This window comes from Falco rusticolus, chromosome 8 (genome assembly GCF_015220075.1).
Source record: "Falco rusticolus isolate bFalRus1 chromosome 8, bFalRus1.pri, whole genome shotgun sequence".
Classification (NCBI taxonomy): domain Eukaryota; kingdom Metazoa; phylum Chordata; class Aves; order Falconiformes; family Falconidae; genus Falco; species Falco rusticolus.
Window position 1 is genome coordinate 44,326,670 of NC_051194.1, and position 20,929 is coordinate 44,347,598.

The window sequence follows — 20,929 nt, forward strand, 5'->3', positions numbered from 1 at the left end:
TTTCAGCAAACATTACTGCCAGTATTTTTTGCTAGAACATTCATGTGAATTAAACACAGAAGAGCTAAAATGTATGCAGCTGAAATTAATTCATTGAGAAACTCAAATGAATAATCATGAAAATAAACATGCTCAGATCTCAGCCATTTTCTGAACAAACAAAAAAGAATCACCTCTGATATTCTGTTTTATTCTCTGTGTTGCACTCTAGCCCTCTCTGAACTCCAGGTAGAAGCTGAGATGCCTGACAGATGTTTTTAGTGACTCCATATGCAGTTCATTTCATGCATTAAATGCACATAAGCTGTTTTAGTCAACCAATTTCTAAAGTAAATTATTACTTTTCAAAATCCACTGCATAAGTAATAACAGACTGCTAAGATACAGTAAGTGGTATTTTGTTTTGCTCCAGTGGAAAATTTCATGCTGACAAGGTCAAGCCCTGCAGTCTGAGAGCAGTCAAGTGATGAAAGGCACATCCAGGAGGAGAGATGGTGGATGGGCATCTACTGACTGTTGTCTTCTTCAGAAGTGAGGATTTGAAATGTGGCTTAGTTAGATTTAGGGGATAGAGCTGAGCTACAAAGTCATGCTTTTATTATTGTAGACTAAAAATACATTGGTTTTAGTGTGTTTTCAAAACTGCTCCCCATTTCTTGACAGAACTACAGTGGCTAACAGTATTGTCTGTAGCTGTCCTGAGGCATAATACTGTGAGGGTAGCAGAGTAATCCTTAATCCTTACATATAGTAGTTACTGTTTTAAGGAGGTTCATGGTACAGTGCGTGGTAAACTGGAAGTTGCAATGGAGATGATGTAGCATGGCTGAATTTTTTTAGTGCAGCAAAACACTTGTGCTCTGCATTTAAAATGAGTTTGAAGATGGTGGGAAAATCAGTCAGTTATAAATAGTTAACAGCCAATTTTCCACCATTCAGCCAAGAGAACAGCTTCCTTCCAGGTAGATAATTCACATGCAATATTGCTTTGCAGTAAGACATTTAGTGTTCAGATATTCTTATATGATTGATTAATATACTTTGTTATGGAAATAGTTTCTTAGGATAAAAATAATTGAGATAATCTGGGAGTCAAAATACTCAGTAAAAACCTAGGTAGCTTCATTTGCAACATATAAATCTACATCATTACCAGACATTGCTGAAAGGCTGCTGATGCCTTATTAGATAAGGTTTAGATAGATTACCTGCAGCACTAAACAATTTACCGAGAACAGAAAATGGGCTTCCAATACTGTCTAGAAATGAAACATCACAATTATTTGAGGTACTCTGTAACCTTGGCAACAAATGGGAGCAGTGACATCAGCAACAATTATGTGCAATTTTTGTCTTCAGTTTATCACCAAGGTAACCAGAGCAGGTTTCTCTGCCTGAAATTTTAAGAATGTCTTGGTTCAGTATTAAGTGAGCATGCGTGAAGCAGACTATTTAGGGTCTGTTAAAATTGCATTCTGCTTCCGTTTCAAAATGGTCCTTCAGGATTTAAATTGTGTAAATTCATGGGGGTTTGTGGGTGGGGGTTTTTTCCCCTCTTTTTCCTTTCTCTGAAACAGCTGCAGGCAAATGAAGCCTTAGTTACTGTGTTAAATTCTCTGAATACTGGAAAAAAAGGAAAATTTAATTCCTCAGTGAGTTTCTTTTGCTGGCAAAGGGCGACTGCACATAGAGGCTGGAAACTGCACTTCGTTACTTTGGGGGATAGGACTCACCCACAGCTGAGGACACACGATGTACCTGCATCTAACTGCCTTGAGGGAAACTTTGCACTGTAGCCTAGGTTCACAAAAGACTTGCAGTCAGTGCTGCTTGAGGAGGACAGCAGATGAATACTTCCCTTTGACTACCTGGCTGTGAAACATCCTTAGGCAGCCTAACTCACCTTTAGGTTGTGCCAGTAGCATGATATTCATCTTCATGCTTAATCCAGAGAGGTTTTTTTTCTGCAGTGGGTCTTGGGGAAGGTAACATTTGAATTAAAGCCTTGTTGCATAGTGGAAAAACCCATAGTCCCCTTCATAATTGCTCTGTGATGGGAAAGTTGTGTGAGGTTGGTTGGAGCCATAATGCTGACAGGGAGGATGTTCAGACCACATGGCCTCTCACCTATGTGTGACTCAGTTTTAGAGAGAGGTATTTTCCTATGAAATAGTGATAATGCTTGTTCATCATTAATGGAGATTAAAAGGGGTGTGTGTGTGTGAGGCTGCACAAAAGTTGTTGCGCTTTTTTTTTTTTTTAAGTCTGGAACACTATCTCAGGTTAAAGCCTCATCAGCTGACTACTTAGAAATGCATGTGTAAATTTGCATTCCTAAAACTTGCATATTTTACCTGTGATGTTTACTTTGTCAAACACTTCCTTCCCCTCCCCCCCCCATCTTTACTCATAGGTTCCTGCACATGCAAAATATATATTTGTGTTCTGTTGAGTTATTGCACATTCAGCTTATGATTTTGCAGGGCAGTTAGTGTGGAGGCAACTTGCCATACTTGTACCTTATAGATACAAGTCAGAACTTGATGTTTGAAGGAAAATAATAAAATTCTGGTTTTGTTTGGAGTGTAATCCTGAAGAAGTGAAACTGCCTTTCAAGCCATTAGCCCTAGGTTTCCAAAACATACTTTATAGCCTGTGGTTAATGTTGGAGTTTAGTAGCCCACATCACTTATAATGAATTAAACCAAGTAAATTAAATTAGATTTTTGCATGAAAAAAAAATATCTCTTCACATAATTTGGTATTGCAGAGAGAATAAGGCACCTCATACATTTCATAGTACCAGAGACTTTCATGGGATGTAATTGAAAAACAGATGCCTTTCTCAGAAATAGGATATTGATGTTCATGTTTGTAAAGGAATTAATTCACTGACTGATAGAAGCAGAGGAAAAAGAAAGACGAACTTTTTAGACACTAGCCACATTCTAGCAAGACTGTAATTATCCTCAGAATCATAATGAATGTGCATCTGTTATTTTATTTTTGTAATAAGTCACCAAATGCACGTGTGCTTTGCCCTCTAAAGTAATTTCCAGAAATATGCAATAACAAATAATCACACTATTTGCAAACATACTTGGTGAAAAGGAGCTGTGCTTTGAAAGGTATTGATTTCCTTGTTACTGTTATCAGTTTGATTAATGTTAAAATTCTATGCAGTGTATTTAATCATTACTCATGATTAGTGCAGTAATAATGCACTACACATATCTACACATTTACTATTAACAATTAGTATCATATTTCTTTTCTATTACAGGTATAATCATAAGTTAAAACTCATAAAAATTTTAAAGAAATATTTATTGGAGTAGACACTGGTTATAAATCTTTATAACTACAGTATTCAGGGAGTTAATAATGATTTCAGTGGGTTTATTTTTATGATAATGAAAGGCCATTTAGATTGCAGTTGTATTGCATCTTCTCTCAAGAGTTCCTTCAGGAGGTGCAAGTTTTTGCCACTGTTGGCCAAGAAAAAGTCCCAGGCAAGACATCAAATACTGCATTCTGTGCAGAGACACCTCATTTTACATATGAACAAACTGAAACATAGTCAGGTTAAATGACTGTGTGATACTAGGGTCACAAAAGTTACAGTAATGTTCTTTGAAGAAATAACAGGCAGGAAATGGAGAAGAAGGGAAAAAGAGGAGGAAGAAAGTGGTAAATAATGATGAATGCCTGGTGAATCGGTCTGTAAGTCTGTTCTGTAATAGTGTCAGTATTTATATGAAGCTAAATGTGATCGTAGGCACGTAGGGATACAAAGCAAAGGCCATGTTCAAGGGGTGGTTTTCAAGGTGCTGACTTTGATGATAACTTAAGAATCCTTGTTGAAAATTGACTGAAAATGAACTTGCTGTGTGAAGACCTGAGTGGATAAAGCCCTGAGAAATCTGACCTGAACTCATAGCTGACCCTGCTTTGAGCAGGAGGTTGGAGTAGGGACCTCCTGAGGTCCTTTCTAGCCTGCATTAGCCTGTGCTGTGGTAAAAGGTTCACTTCATCCATGCAAGTGTATAAGGGCAAATTCACACAGTGAACAGGATAATTCACTTACCCAGTCTGACCAAGACCATTGCTGGACTAATGTGTCCAGTGTTATAAGTAACCCTTCAAACATAGCATTGAAAGCGTACAAGCAGTATAAAACTAGGTTAAAAGACTGAAAAAGAAGCTAGTAGAACTGTTCAAAACCAAGTGAATTTTCCAGGAGAGGTGTAACTATTTTTAAAGAGAACTATGTTTGGGTTATTGAAATAGTGTCAATATTTTTATAGTATACCCAAAAGAAAGTTAGGGGCAACTTGAGCATAACCCAGCTTATCTTTATGGGTATAAGCTATTTAAGACTGGCATTTTAATCAACATGGCAAATGAATGCGATCCAATGACTGAAAGTTGTATTTGTAAAAAAATAAAAGATATATCTATGGGAACAGGGGAAGCAGCTCGTGCTTTTGGAAGGGGAGCACTTATGTGTTCTGTGCAAACCTTGCTTCAGTAGCTTGGGGCAACAAGGGAAAAGAACGTTTCTCCTCTTGAGAGAGTTTATGTCTGTGCTTTGGCATCCAGTACCACAGCCTTTGAAAACATTAGGAAAAAAGTAGTAGTAACAGCTTTCATCTTCCTACCTGGCTGACTAAAGTGATTTGGCTTTATGCAGTTTATTTTGGTTAAATTAGCCAAAATGTAACTTCTAGGTTTCTTCTTTCACAGTATAGATTATATCAGATTCCCTCTTATCAGACTGTTCACATATTAGAACAAGTGCTGGGTAAAGATGTTCTGAATTACAATAAGATAGGTTTATTGGGCAAGTTGATGATCCATGATCTGTTGCCAGCATGCAAACACGTCAGACTTTTACAGGCAGCATCTGCTTGAACTGTCTGGGGAAACAAAAAGAACAAAAAGCGTCTTACATTGGAACAAAAACAGAGATCTGACTTGTTGAAAGTGTAATTTTCTTTTCTGTTTACCCATTCTATGTGTTATTTAAAATAGAGTGCTCATGTCATGTCAACATGTATATAATCACCTCATAATTAACTGCTGAGAGGCAATTCAGGAAGGAAGGAAGAATTGTGTTCCATATTGCACCCTGTATTTTTATTGCTGTAAATATATTTTACTTCTTGGCTGGTTTATTTTAAAATTTTGGTTTGGTGGTGGTTTTTTTATTTTATTTTATTTCCTTGTTTCTTGTATTGATATTCAAATCTTACAGAACCTATTACAACTTTTTAAAGATTCTACAGATGCACATAGTGTCCACCCAACTCAAACATACAGTAAATGCTCTTTGTGGGAGCTCCTTTTGAGGAAACTTTTAACTTCTTGGTCTGTTCAGCTGGGAGGTTCTGAGTAGAGCTGTGTGAGAACTCTGCACTGCAGAAAAAAGCAGGAAAGACATGACTGTATAGTCTTATTGTCATTAGATGCCAGAAAATTTCAGTCTTTCCAAAAAGTCACAAATGCATTTTTTCCCCAGATTTGTTGAGGAAATAGGTGCTTGCTTGTTGATACCACCTGACTTTATTTGGAACATAAATAGCTAATGTTTTGAAGGTAAAACAGGGCTATGATTCAGATTCTCATTCAGTGTCTAAATATTTATTATAGAAAAAGACAACTAAAAGTCATTTGTGTATCCTCAACACTTACTAACAATGCATTTTATACATTGTTTATGCTATGGTTCTGATTGATGCCTACTTGTTGAATCTTCCATTCAAAAAATTTATCCCTCTTGATTTTCACGTGTTCTATGATGCTTTAATATTTCAGCTTTGTAGGGTCTTTTTGTCTCTCAATGCATCACTAATTGCATTGTTACACATTACTTGCACTGTTAGCATTTCTTGCCTTAAATTTATTTTGACTACCTTCATCCTTTCCTAGATACCCTAGCTTATGTGAGTCAATAATTTCCAAGGGTATTTTCCACAGCTTGCCCAATTGTTTCAAGAGATGCATGAGTTTTAAGTTAGCATCTTACAGGCTTGTTGGGATATGGTCTTGATATCATTGTCATTTAGTTCTGCATTAGAAAGGTTTTATTTGAATTGCTGCCACAGGACATTTTTAATAATGAATAAATTCTTTGTGTTTAATACTGTGTTTATTAGTCTTCACTCCAGTTACAATCTACAGGGATTCCTAAGTCATACAATTTTTTTTTAAAGCAGACAAAAATTGAAGTGTGTTAGAATAAAGCTTATTGGATGGAATAGGATAGGGAACAAATAAATTCCATTCCACATGTAGTCTTCATGCTCAGAAGGCATATTACCTTAAATGATAATTCCTTTTTTAAAAAATGGTCCTCTTACACCTCTTGTACATTTCTTTATGCTTCAGCATTTATGCAGTCTATTACTTCAGAATTTTTATAATGATCCTCCTAATGGTCCATTGGAAATATGCCACCATTAACTAATGTATTCCCTCTGTAAGTATTCATTTCTGAACCAGACTGGTAAGGCTAGCAGAATATCAGTTTTTACAATGCTATGAACCAGACTAAACTGAAAACAGTAAGCAGGGTTTGAGTCATAAAGTACAAATAAGGAGTAATCCTTGTTTCCTGTTGAAAATGCAGAGTTTAAGTGCTTGTTTTTATCAAGCGTAATGATTGAATTCCATGTTCAGTACCAGCCATATCAAGCATATGGTAATAAACTTCTTTTACAGGGTTACTGTTAGGTTTATTTGTATTTCTGTAGAGCCTCAACTAAGAATAGGCTCCCTGTGTGAAATAGAAGGATAAGAAGGTGTCTTCCTCTTCGAAAGTAAGAGCTAAATTGATCAGACAAAGAAATGAAGGTAAAGAAGCACAAGTGGCAAAACCACTTCTGTAGTTCTGTGAAGCAAGTCCGCCTTTTTCATGGGAGTAATATAGTGACAATGTCTTATTATTCATGGAAATAAGGGCCCCAAAAAGTATGTCTCAGCCAACTGGAAAATACAGGTACCCTTGTGTGTCCAGGACAATATGAAGCCTGTTGGCAGACTGACCATGGTATGACAACTTCTAGCTTTCCCAGAGTGGATCTGCTCCACTGGGCAGTGCCTTCAGACAGGTGGACTACTCAGGTCTCTTAAACTGGCTGATGTACAGTGGGAGTTTGAAACACAATTCAGGGTTTGCCCTTAGAATTTTATCTATGGGATTTTCACTTTTAGATTTTAACAGATTTTTTTACTTTCCAATACCGTTCTACAAATACATGGTGTTGAGTATTTAATATTCCAGCTACAGAAGTGCAGTGTCTAGACAACACCATATGTATTTCACTCAGGCACAGAAATATTACTGTCCCATTTTTATTTCTTTAGCAACTGATATTCTCCTGCCTTGCAAATTCACAGAGCAATGGTTTTAATAGAAAAGCAAAATACTATATTGCAGTAAAGATGTGAACTGGTTATAAATAAAAATCTCTACTATTACTTCCTCTGTTTCAATTGCTGTTAATTTGCTAGTGCCTCTATAGATCTCTGAAACATTTGTGAATAAATGAGATGACAAAGCATAATTATAATTCAATTATGATAAATATTTGTTTTGAGGCTTGACCACTGGAATCCAAAGCTGTCCTGTTTTCACCTCCATCCAAAAATATTTCTGAAATAAAATACTTGTTTCTGTCTCAGTGAAGCCAGAAAGTGAAACTGGAAACCGAAGAGTAAATGACAGAAATAAATGATGCCTTGTCGAGTCCTGAAAAGGGCTAATGAAACCTTACAGCTGCCAAATCTGACTGAAACCAGTGGCCTGTGAATTGCAATGTTCAAGGGAAAAAGTCAAAGATAATCCAGATGTTCCCAAGCAGAACACTTTGCAATACTTCTTCATCCATTTTTTTTCTGTCTGTATGAAGTAAAAAAATTACATAACAGATTTGTTTTAATACTTTTTCTGAAGGTTATTATTTGACCTTCAAAACAATTTAATGTGCTTAGCACGTTATTTCTGTCTGTACTCATTACTTTAAAGGTGACTTTTAATTTATCAGATATATACCATTTTGAAACACAGGATTGTTCATGTGAAGGAGGTTTCTTAGGAGGTTTCTTTTGACAACCTCTTTATATTCTTCCTGAAGCTCGTTTCTTTTGGCAATGCATAAAGTGAATCTTGAAAATCAAAAGGAGATCTGTGCGTAATTCTGGAACTGACTACCTTTTACCATTTATTTTTTATTCATTATTATGCTGGCTGATGAAATATTCTAAGCTTGGAGACTTGTGAATAAATCTTGATTTAAGTGTGTTTTAAAGAGGTAGTTGACACTTTGTTTATTTGTGAATTTGTATTTTTTTTGCTGCTGAGCCCATATCTCATTGTTAATCTGCTAAGTCACCTACTTATGGCAGCAAAATAAATAAGTAGTCACTTAAATTCACGAGCAAAACAGGGAAAATGTGTATTTATGTGTTACAAGATATATAGCCATAGTTCTTTTCTGAGAAAGAGTGAAAACAGATATCCAATTTGTGTTTTACTAGATCAGACCCTGTTTTAAAACAAAAAAGCTTAAAAAGTGGATTGGTATCCTTGACCCTTTCAAGTAATTAGGATCCTACAGTCTTTTACTTATAATTGTCTGTTTAAATTTCAACTCAATATAAATTTAGCATATGCTGTTGGATTCAGTAGCTGTGTACAACCTATGGAAAATAAAGAGCATCCATTCCAATAAAGAGGGAAATGTCAGATAACTGTGTAATTAAAAGATAGTAAAATACATAAACAAGAAGAATATTTTTGTTTCAGCAGTGAGGCAGTAATGTCTTGTGTTCTGCTTCGTCTTAACCGATTCTTTTCCCTTGGTAGGTTTTGATCTTGGTTGTTTAAAGCAGCATATCCTTGTTAGAATTCACTCACTTACATGTTACTTGAATAGATACATGCCCTTGATATTCCAGAAGATAAGAAATTGAAGTTGTATGTTAACAGTTTTGAACTAGACATTTTCACAAGGAAAACAGTCCTTTCAGAGAAAAAGCAGGGGGAGTGAAAAAGGAGAAACTGTTTAGAAGTGAATCAGTTGCTGGTGAGAAGGTGCCTGGAGAGTGAATTTGGGAGGAGCACGCTCCCTCTCCCATGCTCCCTCTCCCCCCTTCCCCTCGAATCTTTTCCTAGGGTGTATTATACCCTTCATTCTCACCAAATAAGGGTAATTTTGCTGATGCCCCCTACTTGTATAGGTAGAATACTATGATCTGGCATTAGTCTGTTCCCTTGCCTGAGAAAGGTTTATTTTCTAGTTACTGAGCCCTAAGAAGCTGAAGATAATGTGAGGAGCTACTGCCTTTTCCAGCAGTCTCATATGCTGTGATTTGGTACATACAGTCTCAATATATGGTTCATGCCTTGTAGGCAGGATGGGCACAGGTATGCCTTGCTTATATATCTGGTTAAGAAGACCTAAGGGACATTGGTGCCCAGTATGGTCAAGACTTGCACAATTCCAGGTGTTTTGAGGGAAGGATGTTCAATTGCCTTTGGAGTCCCCTAGATCAACTCATTGGGCAGCCCGTTCCGTTAGACCTGGAGTTGTTTTGCTTAGATGCTGTGTTTCTGATATTGTTTCCAGTTTTGTTGTAGATCCTGTATTCTTTCTGATCTTCTGGTCTTTTGAGGCAATGTACTGCTGTGGTTCTCAACCATGGAGGCTTCATGCAGCAGCATTCAGATTGATGACAGCTTTCCACTGACCTAAAAAGCAACTTCAGAAGCCTGCCTCCATATACCTTGAGGATTTTGTGCTGATTCTCCACTCCTGCAGGCACCTAAACTCTTCAGTTTCTATCTTAAAATTTTACAGAGCTGAGTACAGTACCCTGCTTCCTGCTGAGTTGACTTTGGTGAAATATTTTACTGAAGTCAGTCAGAGTTGAGTAGCCTTTAGTAGGAGACAGATGAATGGGTTAGTGTTTAGGATTGGAATTTTTCATTCAGATCAGTGGAAACCTCTTAACTGATTTGAATGGGCCACAAACTGAGTGTCAGAGCCCTGTCAAGAATTGCCTGGTTATTTTTTGAGGATTACCCAAGGTGGGGATGCTCTGGAGTGGCAGGCCTTTAAACTTGTATGAGAATTTATCAGGTATTAATTAATGTCAATTTTTCATGTATTTTAATATAAACCATTTGGTTTATGTAACCTTTTTAAGGGAAATCTCATTATTATGCATTGACTTTGTGCTTTTTCTGTGGCAGTTACACTTTATTTTTTGAAATATGTGTGAATGGTTAAATTTTGTGTATGACCTTTCTATGTATAAACCTAGACAACTGTCAGCAGAACTATTGTTTCTGCACTATGCTGGAAAATTAATTCACAGCATGTGTGTATGGGGCTGTGATTGCCAGAGCCTGTTCATGGTGACAGGTGTTGGATGTTCATCTGTTAATTTCTCACTAGAAACAATGTGGTAGGCTGATGATGCAATTTGGTCATTGGAGGCCCTGTCTTGATATCTGTTTATAGAATGCATGGCTATGTTTACTGAAGTAGTTTAAAAAATAGTAGATGCATTTGCCATTTAAAAAAAAATAATCATAGCAGTATTTTAAGATGAAAATATTTGTTTTCTTGTTGCCAGAAAATATCTATTATCTGTGATCTGTAATTAGGCTCACAGCTTAACATAAAGGATGAATGGTGCTCGCTGAGCTGCATCATTGGCCTTATTGTGGTAAAATGACCGATTTTGTTTTGCCAGCTGTGACTTTGGAGGCAGTCTGAATGACAGGGAACACATAAGGCTGGACAGATTAAAATATTTCCAGCACATAACTGTGTGTGTATCATTCAGAATTCAGCAGCAGTTCTTGCTTGATAAGCTTGCTAATGTCTTCATGTTCTGAGGAACATTGTGCTCCTATATGTTGGTGTCTTGTACAGGCTCAATCCTGCAGTCCTCACTGAAGTAAAACTCCCAGTAAAAACCAGCATCAGTATGACCACACAAAGCACTGAATACAAGGGTAGAAAAACTCCTTACAAGAGCAATGCATCTGCCTAAGGAAATAGAGCGTGTAGTTCTGTGACTAATTATGAATTATAGAAAGAACTAAAGGAGGAAAGACACAAGTTGGGAAATAAATGGTTGATTACTCATCTTGCATCAAAAGAGGACATTTTCAAAAGGCAAGCCCAATTATACCCACTTTTTGCAATAATATTCATATCTACTCAAAATTTCCATCACTTACAGTAGAAAATAAGACTATATTGTCCTTCAGCTTCTTACATATGCGGCAGGGATGATTGAAAGGTTGCATGCAGAGCATTCCAGTTTTATATGAAAAGGGTAGAATAAGTTCTGTCAGCAAGTTAACAAGAGGTAGCTTTTTAGTTTTTCTGTGAATGTGTTCAGAGTACAGCAGAAACAGCCCAGTGTTGATGAAATCCAGTGATGTTGGCAGATGCAAGTCCACAAAAGCCATAGAACTCCATGTGTTGCATTTAGTGTGCTGACAAAAAAGCTTAAAGTGAGCTACCCTTGCACATCTGGCTTTTTGTGTTACCCTAGAACTTGAGGTTGAGTCCTTACTGCAGAAAGCTACCTCTGGAGGTGCCATGGAAAAGTGTTTTCTGCTGTCACCATGAAAGAGTTTGTGATGTTTTAGCCAAAGCAAAGGTAGGAAGCTGACCCTCTTATGCCCCTTTCTGGAAATTGTTTATGGACATGATGCCAGAAAGTAGTGAGCCGATTTCGTACTTTGTAGTTATGTAACATATTTCTTCAAGCACTTTACAGGTGTTAATGAATTAAGGTTGTGGTCATGTTTATCAGCTCAGTTTTGTAGATGGGGTACCTGAAGCATTGATTTAGTGACATAAGTACAGAGGACCACTAATTCTATGTTTTTACTACAAAGGCACTAAGAATAACAGTATCTTCTGTCAACAAATATGAAAGTATCAAGCTCAAGAAAACATCTATGGAGTTACAGATTCCATGGTTGTGTTGATTTGGTACATGGCATGCTCAGCCACCTCTTAAGAGAGTAGCTGTTGGTGAGGTCTTGGTAGCTTAGTAATTTGTTGGACAAAACATTTTCTGTGTGGTTAAAAACATGACTGTATCCACCAATCACTAACCCACAAATAACTAAGTGTATTTCCTGAATGACATCTGCTCTGCTGGTCTGTTCTTCTGTGATGAAATTCCACCTGTTTCTATCATAACATCTGCAACTAATTTAAGTGTCTGTGTCTTTTTGAAAAAAAGATCCTTGTGAGAGTATTAAATAGAGCCTCCAAACCATATGCGTTTTGTAAGCTCCATTGTTGCCACCATAGAAAGACTTTAAAAACTGTGAACAGAAAAGATGAAACTACATATTTCATTAATAGTAACTGTGCTTTTGAAAAAGCAAATTACTTTGCAGTGGAATTCAAAATTTCACAGCAAATATTCAGTAGACAGTGCTGGTGTAATTTTAAAAAGAAATATTTTACTTCGCAGTACAGTAAGTTGGTTTTATCAGAATCCAAATTGTCAGATAGAGTGCCATTCCTGCAAAATAAAGACTAAAAACCTATACTAACCCCAGCTGGCTATCCCATAAAGTTTGCAGAGTTCATGCATGTGGGATGTGTGGACTGATAACTATTTTCATTATAGAGAAAGAGGTTTTTTAGATTTACCTTTCTTTGATGCTGGGATTTTTTGTGGGAGTATCTCTAAAAATACTTCTCTGTGGTTTTTTATGCTTGTAAAAAATCAGATTCTATGATGTACATGAACATACAAGCCTGGTAAATGAAAGACAACCCTGAAACATTATTTTCATTTATAACTGTTCATATTTTTTTCTAATGATAAATTTGGTAAGTAATGCACATCTCAAAGATTCTGGATTTCTTCACTTCATGAAGAAAATTTTGTTCCCTGAGTCTTCTATAATAAAAAACTAATAACGTAATCATCCTAGAAAACATGTCAGCCTGCAGTGAAATTAGATGACTGCATTTGCTTTCAGTAAATACAGATGAACAAAAATGGTCCATCTATTACAAAGCCACATTGTAAATTGGGGTTTTTTAAACCATTTTGTTTGGTTTTTCTTATTAGGTAATTGTTAAATGGAACTACTCTTTGAATGAACATGGATGAAAAATTCAAGAGTACTAAACAGATCAGCACTAATTTATGTTGTTTATGCTGTTTACCTTTTTGTTTTGTGAGACGTTTCCAAGCCTTGTCATGCTGTGAAATGTGGCTCCAATACAAACAAGATGATTCATGTTACAATCCAGAATATTAGTGTTTCTGTTGTAGAGTGAGTCTTACTGTTTGGGTTTTTTTCCTGCCAGTTCAGTAATATTTGACCCTTTGCACTGAGCCCTCAAATTCAGCAAAAGACAAGCCATCAAGGTTTCATAAAGCACAGGTTTAATCTTAAAAAGTTAAATAGACTTCAATACCTGTGTTAAGTTGCAGAAGAAACCTCTGGGAGACAACAGTATAATATAGTGTGTGATTCGTGAACACTTCCTGCTATAGGTTGGTCCACTTAAAATCTGGTCCACTTAATATGACCTATGGGCCTTGCTCTGTATGCTTGTATAATTTAACTGTAACAGGAACAAATAGAGAGGAAACTTACTATATGCCAACTAACATGGAACCCGTAAGAGTTTAAAAGATTAATCTTATGGAAGGTCTTCTTACTATGTAATGTAAAAATATTGTCCACTAATTGTCACTTTTAAAATAACATCTGTTTTTTACAGTTTTAGAGTTTACAGTGTCATCCAAACTGAATACAGATTGAAATTTGGACTGGAAAATCTGCAGATTGTCAACATCTTGATAGTTCTTATGATGACGATATCTATACTTTCAGAAGTTTTGGTCAGAATCAGTGATCTGGGGTAAAGGGCTAAAGTGGTGTGAAGGCTAGGTTAATATTCCAGTTTCAGCTGATCCTTCCTGAGTCAGGCTGAATTGAAAAGGAAATGTGAAGCACACTGTGAGCTATACTGTCTACCAACTTCAAAGGTATTGACATAAAAGGAGAAAGACATGAAAAGAGAATTGTCAGTGAATAAGCAGCAGCCAGAAAAACCCAACAGGCATCTGGAGCGGACACACAGACAGTTTGAGCATTACTGTCTTGATGATCATTTTCTCCCTAGTGGAACCAGTATCATCTTTGTTGACTATCTGTGAGATAATTCCCAGAAACATTAACATTTTAACCCCCAAAACTTTGTATTTTTTCAGGAATCCTCCTCCTACTTTGCTGCATCCTGAGGAGTGGTGCAGAGGATTCAACCATTTCATTTCACAGTGAGTTTTATTTTCTTTTAAAAACAGCTTGTCCAGCAAGGCCTACGTGTGTCAATCTGAGAACAGAATTTGTTCATGGAGTCGTTACTTTTGCAGGTTTTTAACTTCAGTTTTCTTTTCATAGACTCTAGACCATGCTTCGCTTTTTGAAAGCTATATAATACAGTTTGATTTTTTTAATGTAATTTGCTTCACAGCTTCTCTGAACTCCTTAGTTGATTTGCTTCTTGACTTTGATGGACCTGGGACAGATTTATAAATATACCTGATTTCCTTGATGGTTTTGCAGTGAAATCTTGTGTCAAGGAGAAAAAAGGGCTAGTGAAAATGTGCTGGTCAACTTAAAATAAGAATTTGAAAGACAAGAGAGAAAATAATTGCCTTTTTTTACTTCACTAATATTTAGTAGGTTGGATACCCAATATATGTAGTTGAGCACCAGTTGTACCAAGAGTATGTTACCTAGATGGTGGCAACTTTCTGGATGCAGCTGTCACTGAACTAAAATATGCTTTTGCTTTACTTTTTTCTTTTTATGGTGAAACTAAGAAATCATGATTTAGTAGTTGCTAGCATTATGTTAAAAAGTCTTAACAGCAACTTCTACGAGTGATTTTTAGGATTCTTCAGGTATTTCATTGTGACCTATCACAGCCTAAACTGTGTAACATGGGGAACAATATTATCAAACCCTTGAGAAGTTTATATCCATCAAATAACCAAATACTTTGAACACCACTCCTCAGTACTGACTTCTCAAGATAGGTTTGAAAATACGCACACCTGCATTTTGCATCTGTTCTGTTCCTTAATGTATCTAGTTCCTTGTGGAGGCGTACAACGTCTATATGTGAAACCTTTTTCAGTCAGTTGTGTGGTAATGTCTTCCCGTTTTAGGAGAAGTTAAAAATAGAAAGGCTGATGCAAATTTTATTAATAATCCATGAAAAATATTCTTATTTACTATGCTCTTCTTTCATCAGGCAGGGAGGTGAGGTACACCGTAATGGTTGGTCTATAGAGGAAGGCCATTACTGTCATTACTGCAACATGACTCTGAATCCCTTCCAGTGAAAGTAGAAGTACATTCCTCTAGTGCAGATAGACCCAAGTTGTGTTTCTCCGTAATAGATATCCTTGTTTACACAGAAGTGTGCATTGTGATCTATGGCAGAATCAGTGTTTGATTACAGAAGTCACTGGGTGGTGGATGAATTCCATTCTGTTACAGGAAAACTTGGTTTTTACAGTATTTATGGACTGTAGCCTGTATTCTGGGGGACTCAAGCACTGGTAGGTTATATTCCACTTGTGCTTTAGACAATCAGTGCACCTGGTAAATAAGTTTACATTCTTTTCTCAAAACATTGTGCATTGACCTTCAGCATTGTTATACAGGCTTTTCTTTCTTGGTATCTTCCTTTTTAGAAGTCCCTCCTGAGCTGAGCTTGAGAACAATACAAAAACTTAAGTTTAACATTTCTTAACACTTGTTCAGTCCTTTAGTTCAGCATGCACTGTTCATAAAAAGTCAGATGTTAGTACTTTATGGCTATACTTGTTTTTAATCGTGTCCTTTGGCTTTTTGATATTTTCAAATTGCATCTTTTTAATCACATTGATTTTTAATTACTTTTGCTTAATTAATTCCTCTCACCAGCAATATCTGCAGGTTCTCAAGCCTTACTTTTCATTTTTGCAGTAATACGCACAATGAAGTAAGAAAGTATCCTCATATGCCATCTCTTAACATGGAGAAATGCAATAATTATAATAAATATGCTGGTTTTATATCTACCTTTAAGAGAACACTGAAATGGAATTCTCTGACATTGCTTCATTCTTGGGCATGCGTTAGTAGAGTTTTTATGATGCAAAGGTTACAATAGTTTTTATGGAGGCTTGGACTTACATTAGTGGACTTTCTAGAAAAAAATAAATAATGAAACATTGGCTCATACAACTGCAAACCTTTTAGCCATTACTGATAATTGGCTCATTTATATGCATTAGTTATGCATTTGTTGATGCCTACCTTGTGACAGCTTAGTTATGATAAATTAAAAGCAGTGATTGTATAAATTCCATACTGCCTTTTATCCATATGTTAGGACCTTGCCTGATGTTTCTGTCACCCTTGTGATGAGTGGTTAGCTTTCGAATAATTTCATTATCTGTCTCCTTCCTGATGGCTAACATCATTTGCATGACAAGCTTATCTGGTTCAAGTTGTGGCCAGACCTGTGTACTGACAAAAGCCGAGCATGCAGCTTTGACTAAGCGTACTTTTGACTTCAGTTCTGTTGGCATAAATAAAATTATTGTGTAAAGATCGCCAGATCTGGCCATTGTAGTTTTTTTCACCCCACATTCTCATCCCTTGAAATGCCACTGTCTCAAGAGGCATTTTTTTATAAGTGTTCTCTCACATATTATAGTGATTTACAATGTGCCTGAGCTGGAAGTTTTAATGTACTTTTGTAGGTAACTCTTTAAAATGTTAAAGTAGTAAACATACATTTTTCAGAAATTAGGTCTGTGTTGTTAACTATGATTCTGCTGCCCCAAGAGGTATGATTTTGTAGCATATTTTAAAGTCAGATGCATTATTTACAAAATCTGAATGGAGAGAGGGTCAAGATAGTTCTTAGCTTGGTGAATTTATGTTTCTATTCCCAGCATTGTTGACCTTGACTTGAAATGAAGGCTGCAATGTGTTGTCCTCATGAGGATTTTTTAGTGAGATAGCTAATCTGAGTTAGATATTTTGTTTTAAAAAAATACAGACAAGACACGATTTCTGCCAAGTCTTCTCTGGCAGCAGCCTAATTTTGTATTTGGTATCTAATGAGATACAGCACATACATACTTTTGAAAGTCAGTAAAATTCAGTGTATGCCTGTTTATCTGTACTACTGTAATTGTCCATGAAGAACTATGCCACTCTGTTCATAATGTAAGAAAGAATTAATTATGTTTTGTTTATATACATATTAATAGAGTTTACCATTCCTATAGGGCCATGTAAACAACTACCTCAGTTGTTGGAGGATTGGCTCCTAAAAATAATACACGTTACCTACGTTTATTTCTATGTTGAAATAAACTACCAGTTTTGAAGATTTCACTCTATATATTGCCCATTAATGTTTATGAAGCTTTTCTTTTTCTCTCCACTCTCTTAAGATAACAATTTGTGTCCACCACCATTTTAGACATACAGTGGTTCAGAATTTGTTATAATACAGGCTATATGTTAAAAGGAATAAAAAAACCCTATTCACTAAAATTATCTCACATGCTGCAAATAATTTTCTTGGCACTTTAAACCTTGACTGGTCTCTAGGGGTAGATAGAACAGTTAATATGTTCTTGAAGCAGAAGGATACAATAACCTTTATTTACATTACATCACAAAATGTAATTTTAATTAAAATGAGCAATGGTATCTCCAGGGACAGACTTTCTCCTTTTAAATTTATTTAACCAATGATGAGCTATTATGGTTCTTTGAATTAAATAGTCATTCTTGAACTGGAGGGAATTAAAGAATTAAGAAATTCAGGAAGTACTCAAGTCAGAATGTGAAGTTAAAGGATGTATGGTCATATTTATCATCAGAATGTAACTTTTATTTTGGCAATGACATTGCAAATACAATATGAACACAACTTTTAGTCTTGTTAACTCATTTTTTGTACTCAGTTTAAGCACAGCTTCACAAGCTTGAATTTCATATTGATAATTCTACATTCAGAGTTATTCAATTAATAGATCACCTAGTTTATATGGGGTTTAAGTTGTCCATTTCGATTTATTTTCTCTGAATGCTTTTTTTCACAATCTAAGCAATTGTTTAGTGACATTCTGTTCATATTACATAAAGAACATTTTACTGTTTCTTTCACCGAGAACATGATATGCATTTGACATAACTCATTAATTTCACAGTATCTAAGAAGAAAAAGAGGTTTGCAAATGTCAGAAAGGTATACAGATTGTGATGTGTAAGGTTACCACCAAATCTGTAAGTTTTCACATTTTAATCATTGATGTAGACTCTGAGAATCTCTCTACAGATGAACTTGAAATACTAAATTGTAGTACCTGACAAAAGATCTCCACCACTTCTGAGTATTGCATGAGATGTTTTTATACGGTTGAGTTGGCTTATGCAATGGATACAATTATCTTCAGCTTTCTAATGAGCAGCGGTAGTAAAAAAAATGCAATTTTAGGTAGACTTGAGAAACTCCCATGCAGGTTTGAAGTCCTGACCCTGTAAACAATTGTGCTAGATTTTACAAATGTCATAGTATCAAGATCTCATTCTTCCCCCAGTTCCCCTGGTTTGTGGGTTTATTGGCCTTCTGTTCTCAATTGTAAACATGAGTAAGTGTAGTGCAGTGAGAAAGATATGGATCCATGGTAGAGTGACAAGTCTATTTGGGAAGCATTAGTAATTCTAGGAATAGTGTGCTCAACAGAAGATTAAAGTATCAGACAGAGCATATGAAGTAAATGTCTGATGAGACAAAGTTTCCTTGCTCCCTTCTTCAAGTTCCTGGTGTCATTAAGTGCCAGTATTTCAGTTTCTCAAGTAGTCTCTGCCTATTGCTTTTTCACAGGGATGCTTTATAAGCTTATTTCAAAGTTTAGATGCTTCTGGAGCTCTAACATTATGAACCATTTATTGGAAAGAAAGCCTTTTGTAATAGCTAATGTTTGCCGTTTCTCTGCTTTACTTGAAAAGAAATGTAAGGGCAGGATGTTACCACCTGTTACTACACCGTTTTCACTTCCATAATATTTGGTAAAAGTAAAGACAGAGTGTAGCAGAAGACTGAGACAGTAAGATGGAAGTGGTAGACATGAACACTAAGATGCTAGGTGGGAAGGAGGGAAGGAAGTAAGGAAGATGGCAGGAGTGAAGTGCAATATGTCTGTGCTGATCTTGTAGTAGTCTGGTTTTAGGAGTGGAGTTATTCCTTACAGTTAAATCATTCTCATTCTCCAGAGAAAGGATGTGTTCTAGATGATCCAGGTTTGTTTGGAATGCATTTTTGATGATATGAAAGGCAGAAGTATAGAAATAGGAAAACAGTAAAAATTGGAGTTGCAAAAAATATAAACCAATTAATAAGCCAGCATTTCTGCCTGATAATAGTACCTTCCCATTGGACTGATGAAGCAACAGTAGAATAGTAATGCCTTATTCCTGCCAGTAGATTTTTGAGTCATCTGTACTTGTCGAATAGAGACAAGAGTTCCACTTGTTCTTTTAAAACTGAAGAAAGTGAGATGGAAGGGCACCTTGCTCAAAGTCATCCAATAATCAACAGCAGAGCTGGTAATGAAGCAGTCCAGCATAGTTTTAGATTAAGGGAAGCCCCAGGAAGCAGCCATGTGCCTGCTGTCCTATTGTGGGCTGTGGGGCGCAGGTCAGGTCTGGCACACGGTAATAGGAAGAATGATGTTATAGCCTGTGGACTCCCAACCAGATGAACTAACTTTATCTCATCTGCCCAGGTGTTTGTGCATTAGTTCAGACGAAGACATCAGAGCATGGCTGGATTTGGGGCTTCACAGCAGAGGGCATCAGGCAGTCAGCTTAACAGTCTATAAGCAGGAAACTTTTCCCAGCTGTTTTGTGATTATGGTACAGTGCATCTACAGTTGCCTTTTTAGTGGCTGTCCATATGTACTGGAAGATAGGAAAGAATGCACTAAACACCAAAGGAGAGAAAAATATCTCTGTCCTTAGCTGTCTTTTCAGCTACCTAAGATGTATAAGAAATAAACTGTCAGCATCACACTGTGCTTTCCTGATCTACATTCTCTGTGCTCCAACCACCTCAAATCAGCTGCAAGCTGCAGTGTCAAAGGGATAGATACCTAAAGGAGAATGTTTGGTACAATGCAAAACATATGGTTTCTAATAAAAAACTTGAGTTGTGAACAGTTCTGAAGGCTTTTTGTGTATCTGGGTCTTCAAGGACAGGCCAAAGAAGTATAGCAGTCCCATTCCTGGTAAAAAGCTAGAAGCCCTCCAGTTTCATCATGCAATAAATAAATGTATTTGAGGTTTGAGATGCTCCCTAGAATTGTTCTGACTGAATTTCTGTTGTTTCTGGTAAAATTCTAAGGGCTTCAACATGAGCAGTTTGACCCATTCTAAGAACCGTAAGGGGTACTACTCCATAGAGTTTCCATTTTTTGTTCTCTAAACCATGTGTAGGAGCCAGAATAAATTGTTGTGTCTACTCAGCCCAAAGGAGCTTGAGAAACCTCTTGTAATGTTTAAGCTTTAGAAGAGATAAAGCTATTTACAACACCTAATTTTACAATTTCAGTGAGTGAACCTTTTATGTTTCAGATGTGAGCTCTAAATTACACTATATGGTACTTGATGTTAAAAATTAAACTGAAAGAAGATTTATTAAAAAAAAACAACAGGTGCTAGTGACATTTCAGTGTCAAGAGTATTTCTCTCATTGTCAGGGAATATTAGTAATTTACAGCATTTGCTACCAGAAGGCAGATCAATAAAGATATAAAAGCATTCTCACCATCAGAATTTATA

At 36.3% G+C, this 20,929-nt stretch overlaps 1 protein-coding gene across 12 annotated transcripts in view; it reads left to right on the top strand.

Annotated features, from left to right (window-relative positions):
• The window catches only part of MYO3B (myosin IIIB), a 207,507-nt gene that overhangs the window by 58,502 nt on the left and 128,076 nt on the right, over positions 1 to 20,929 (top strand). For all 12 annotated transcript variants that reach the window (XR_005105905.1, XR_005105903.1, XR_005105904.1 and 9 more), the window contains one exon: positions 14,281 to 14,346. Coding sequence is in view for 8 of the 12 variants with exons in the window: in XM_037398443.1 (XP_037254340.1) it covers positions 14,281 to 14,346 (66 nt within the window). In the remaining 4 variants the exon portion in view is untranslated. The remainder of the gene's footprint in view (positions 1 to 14,280; positions 14,347 to 20,929) is intronic.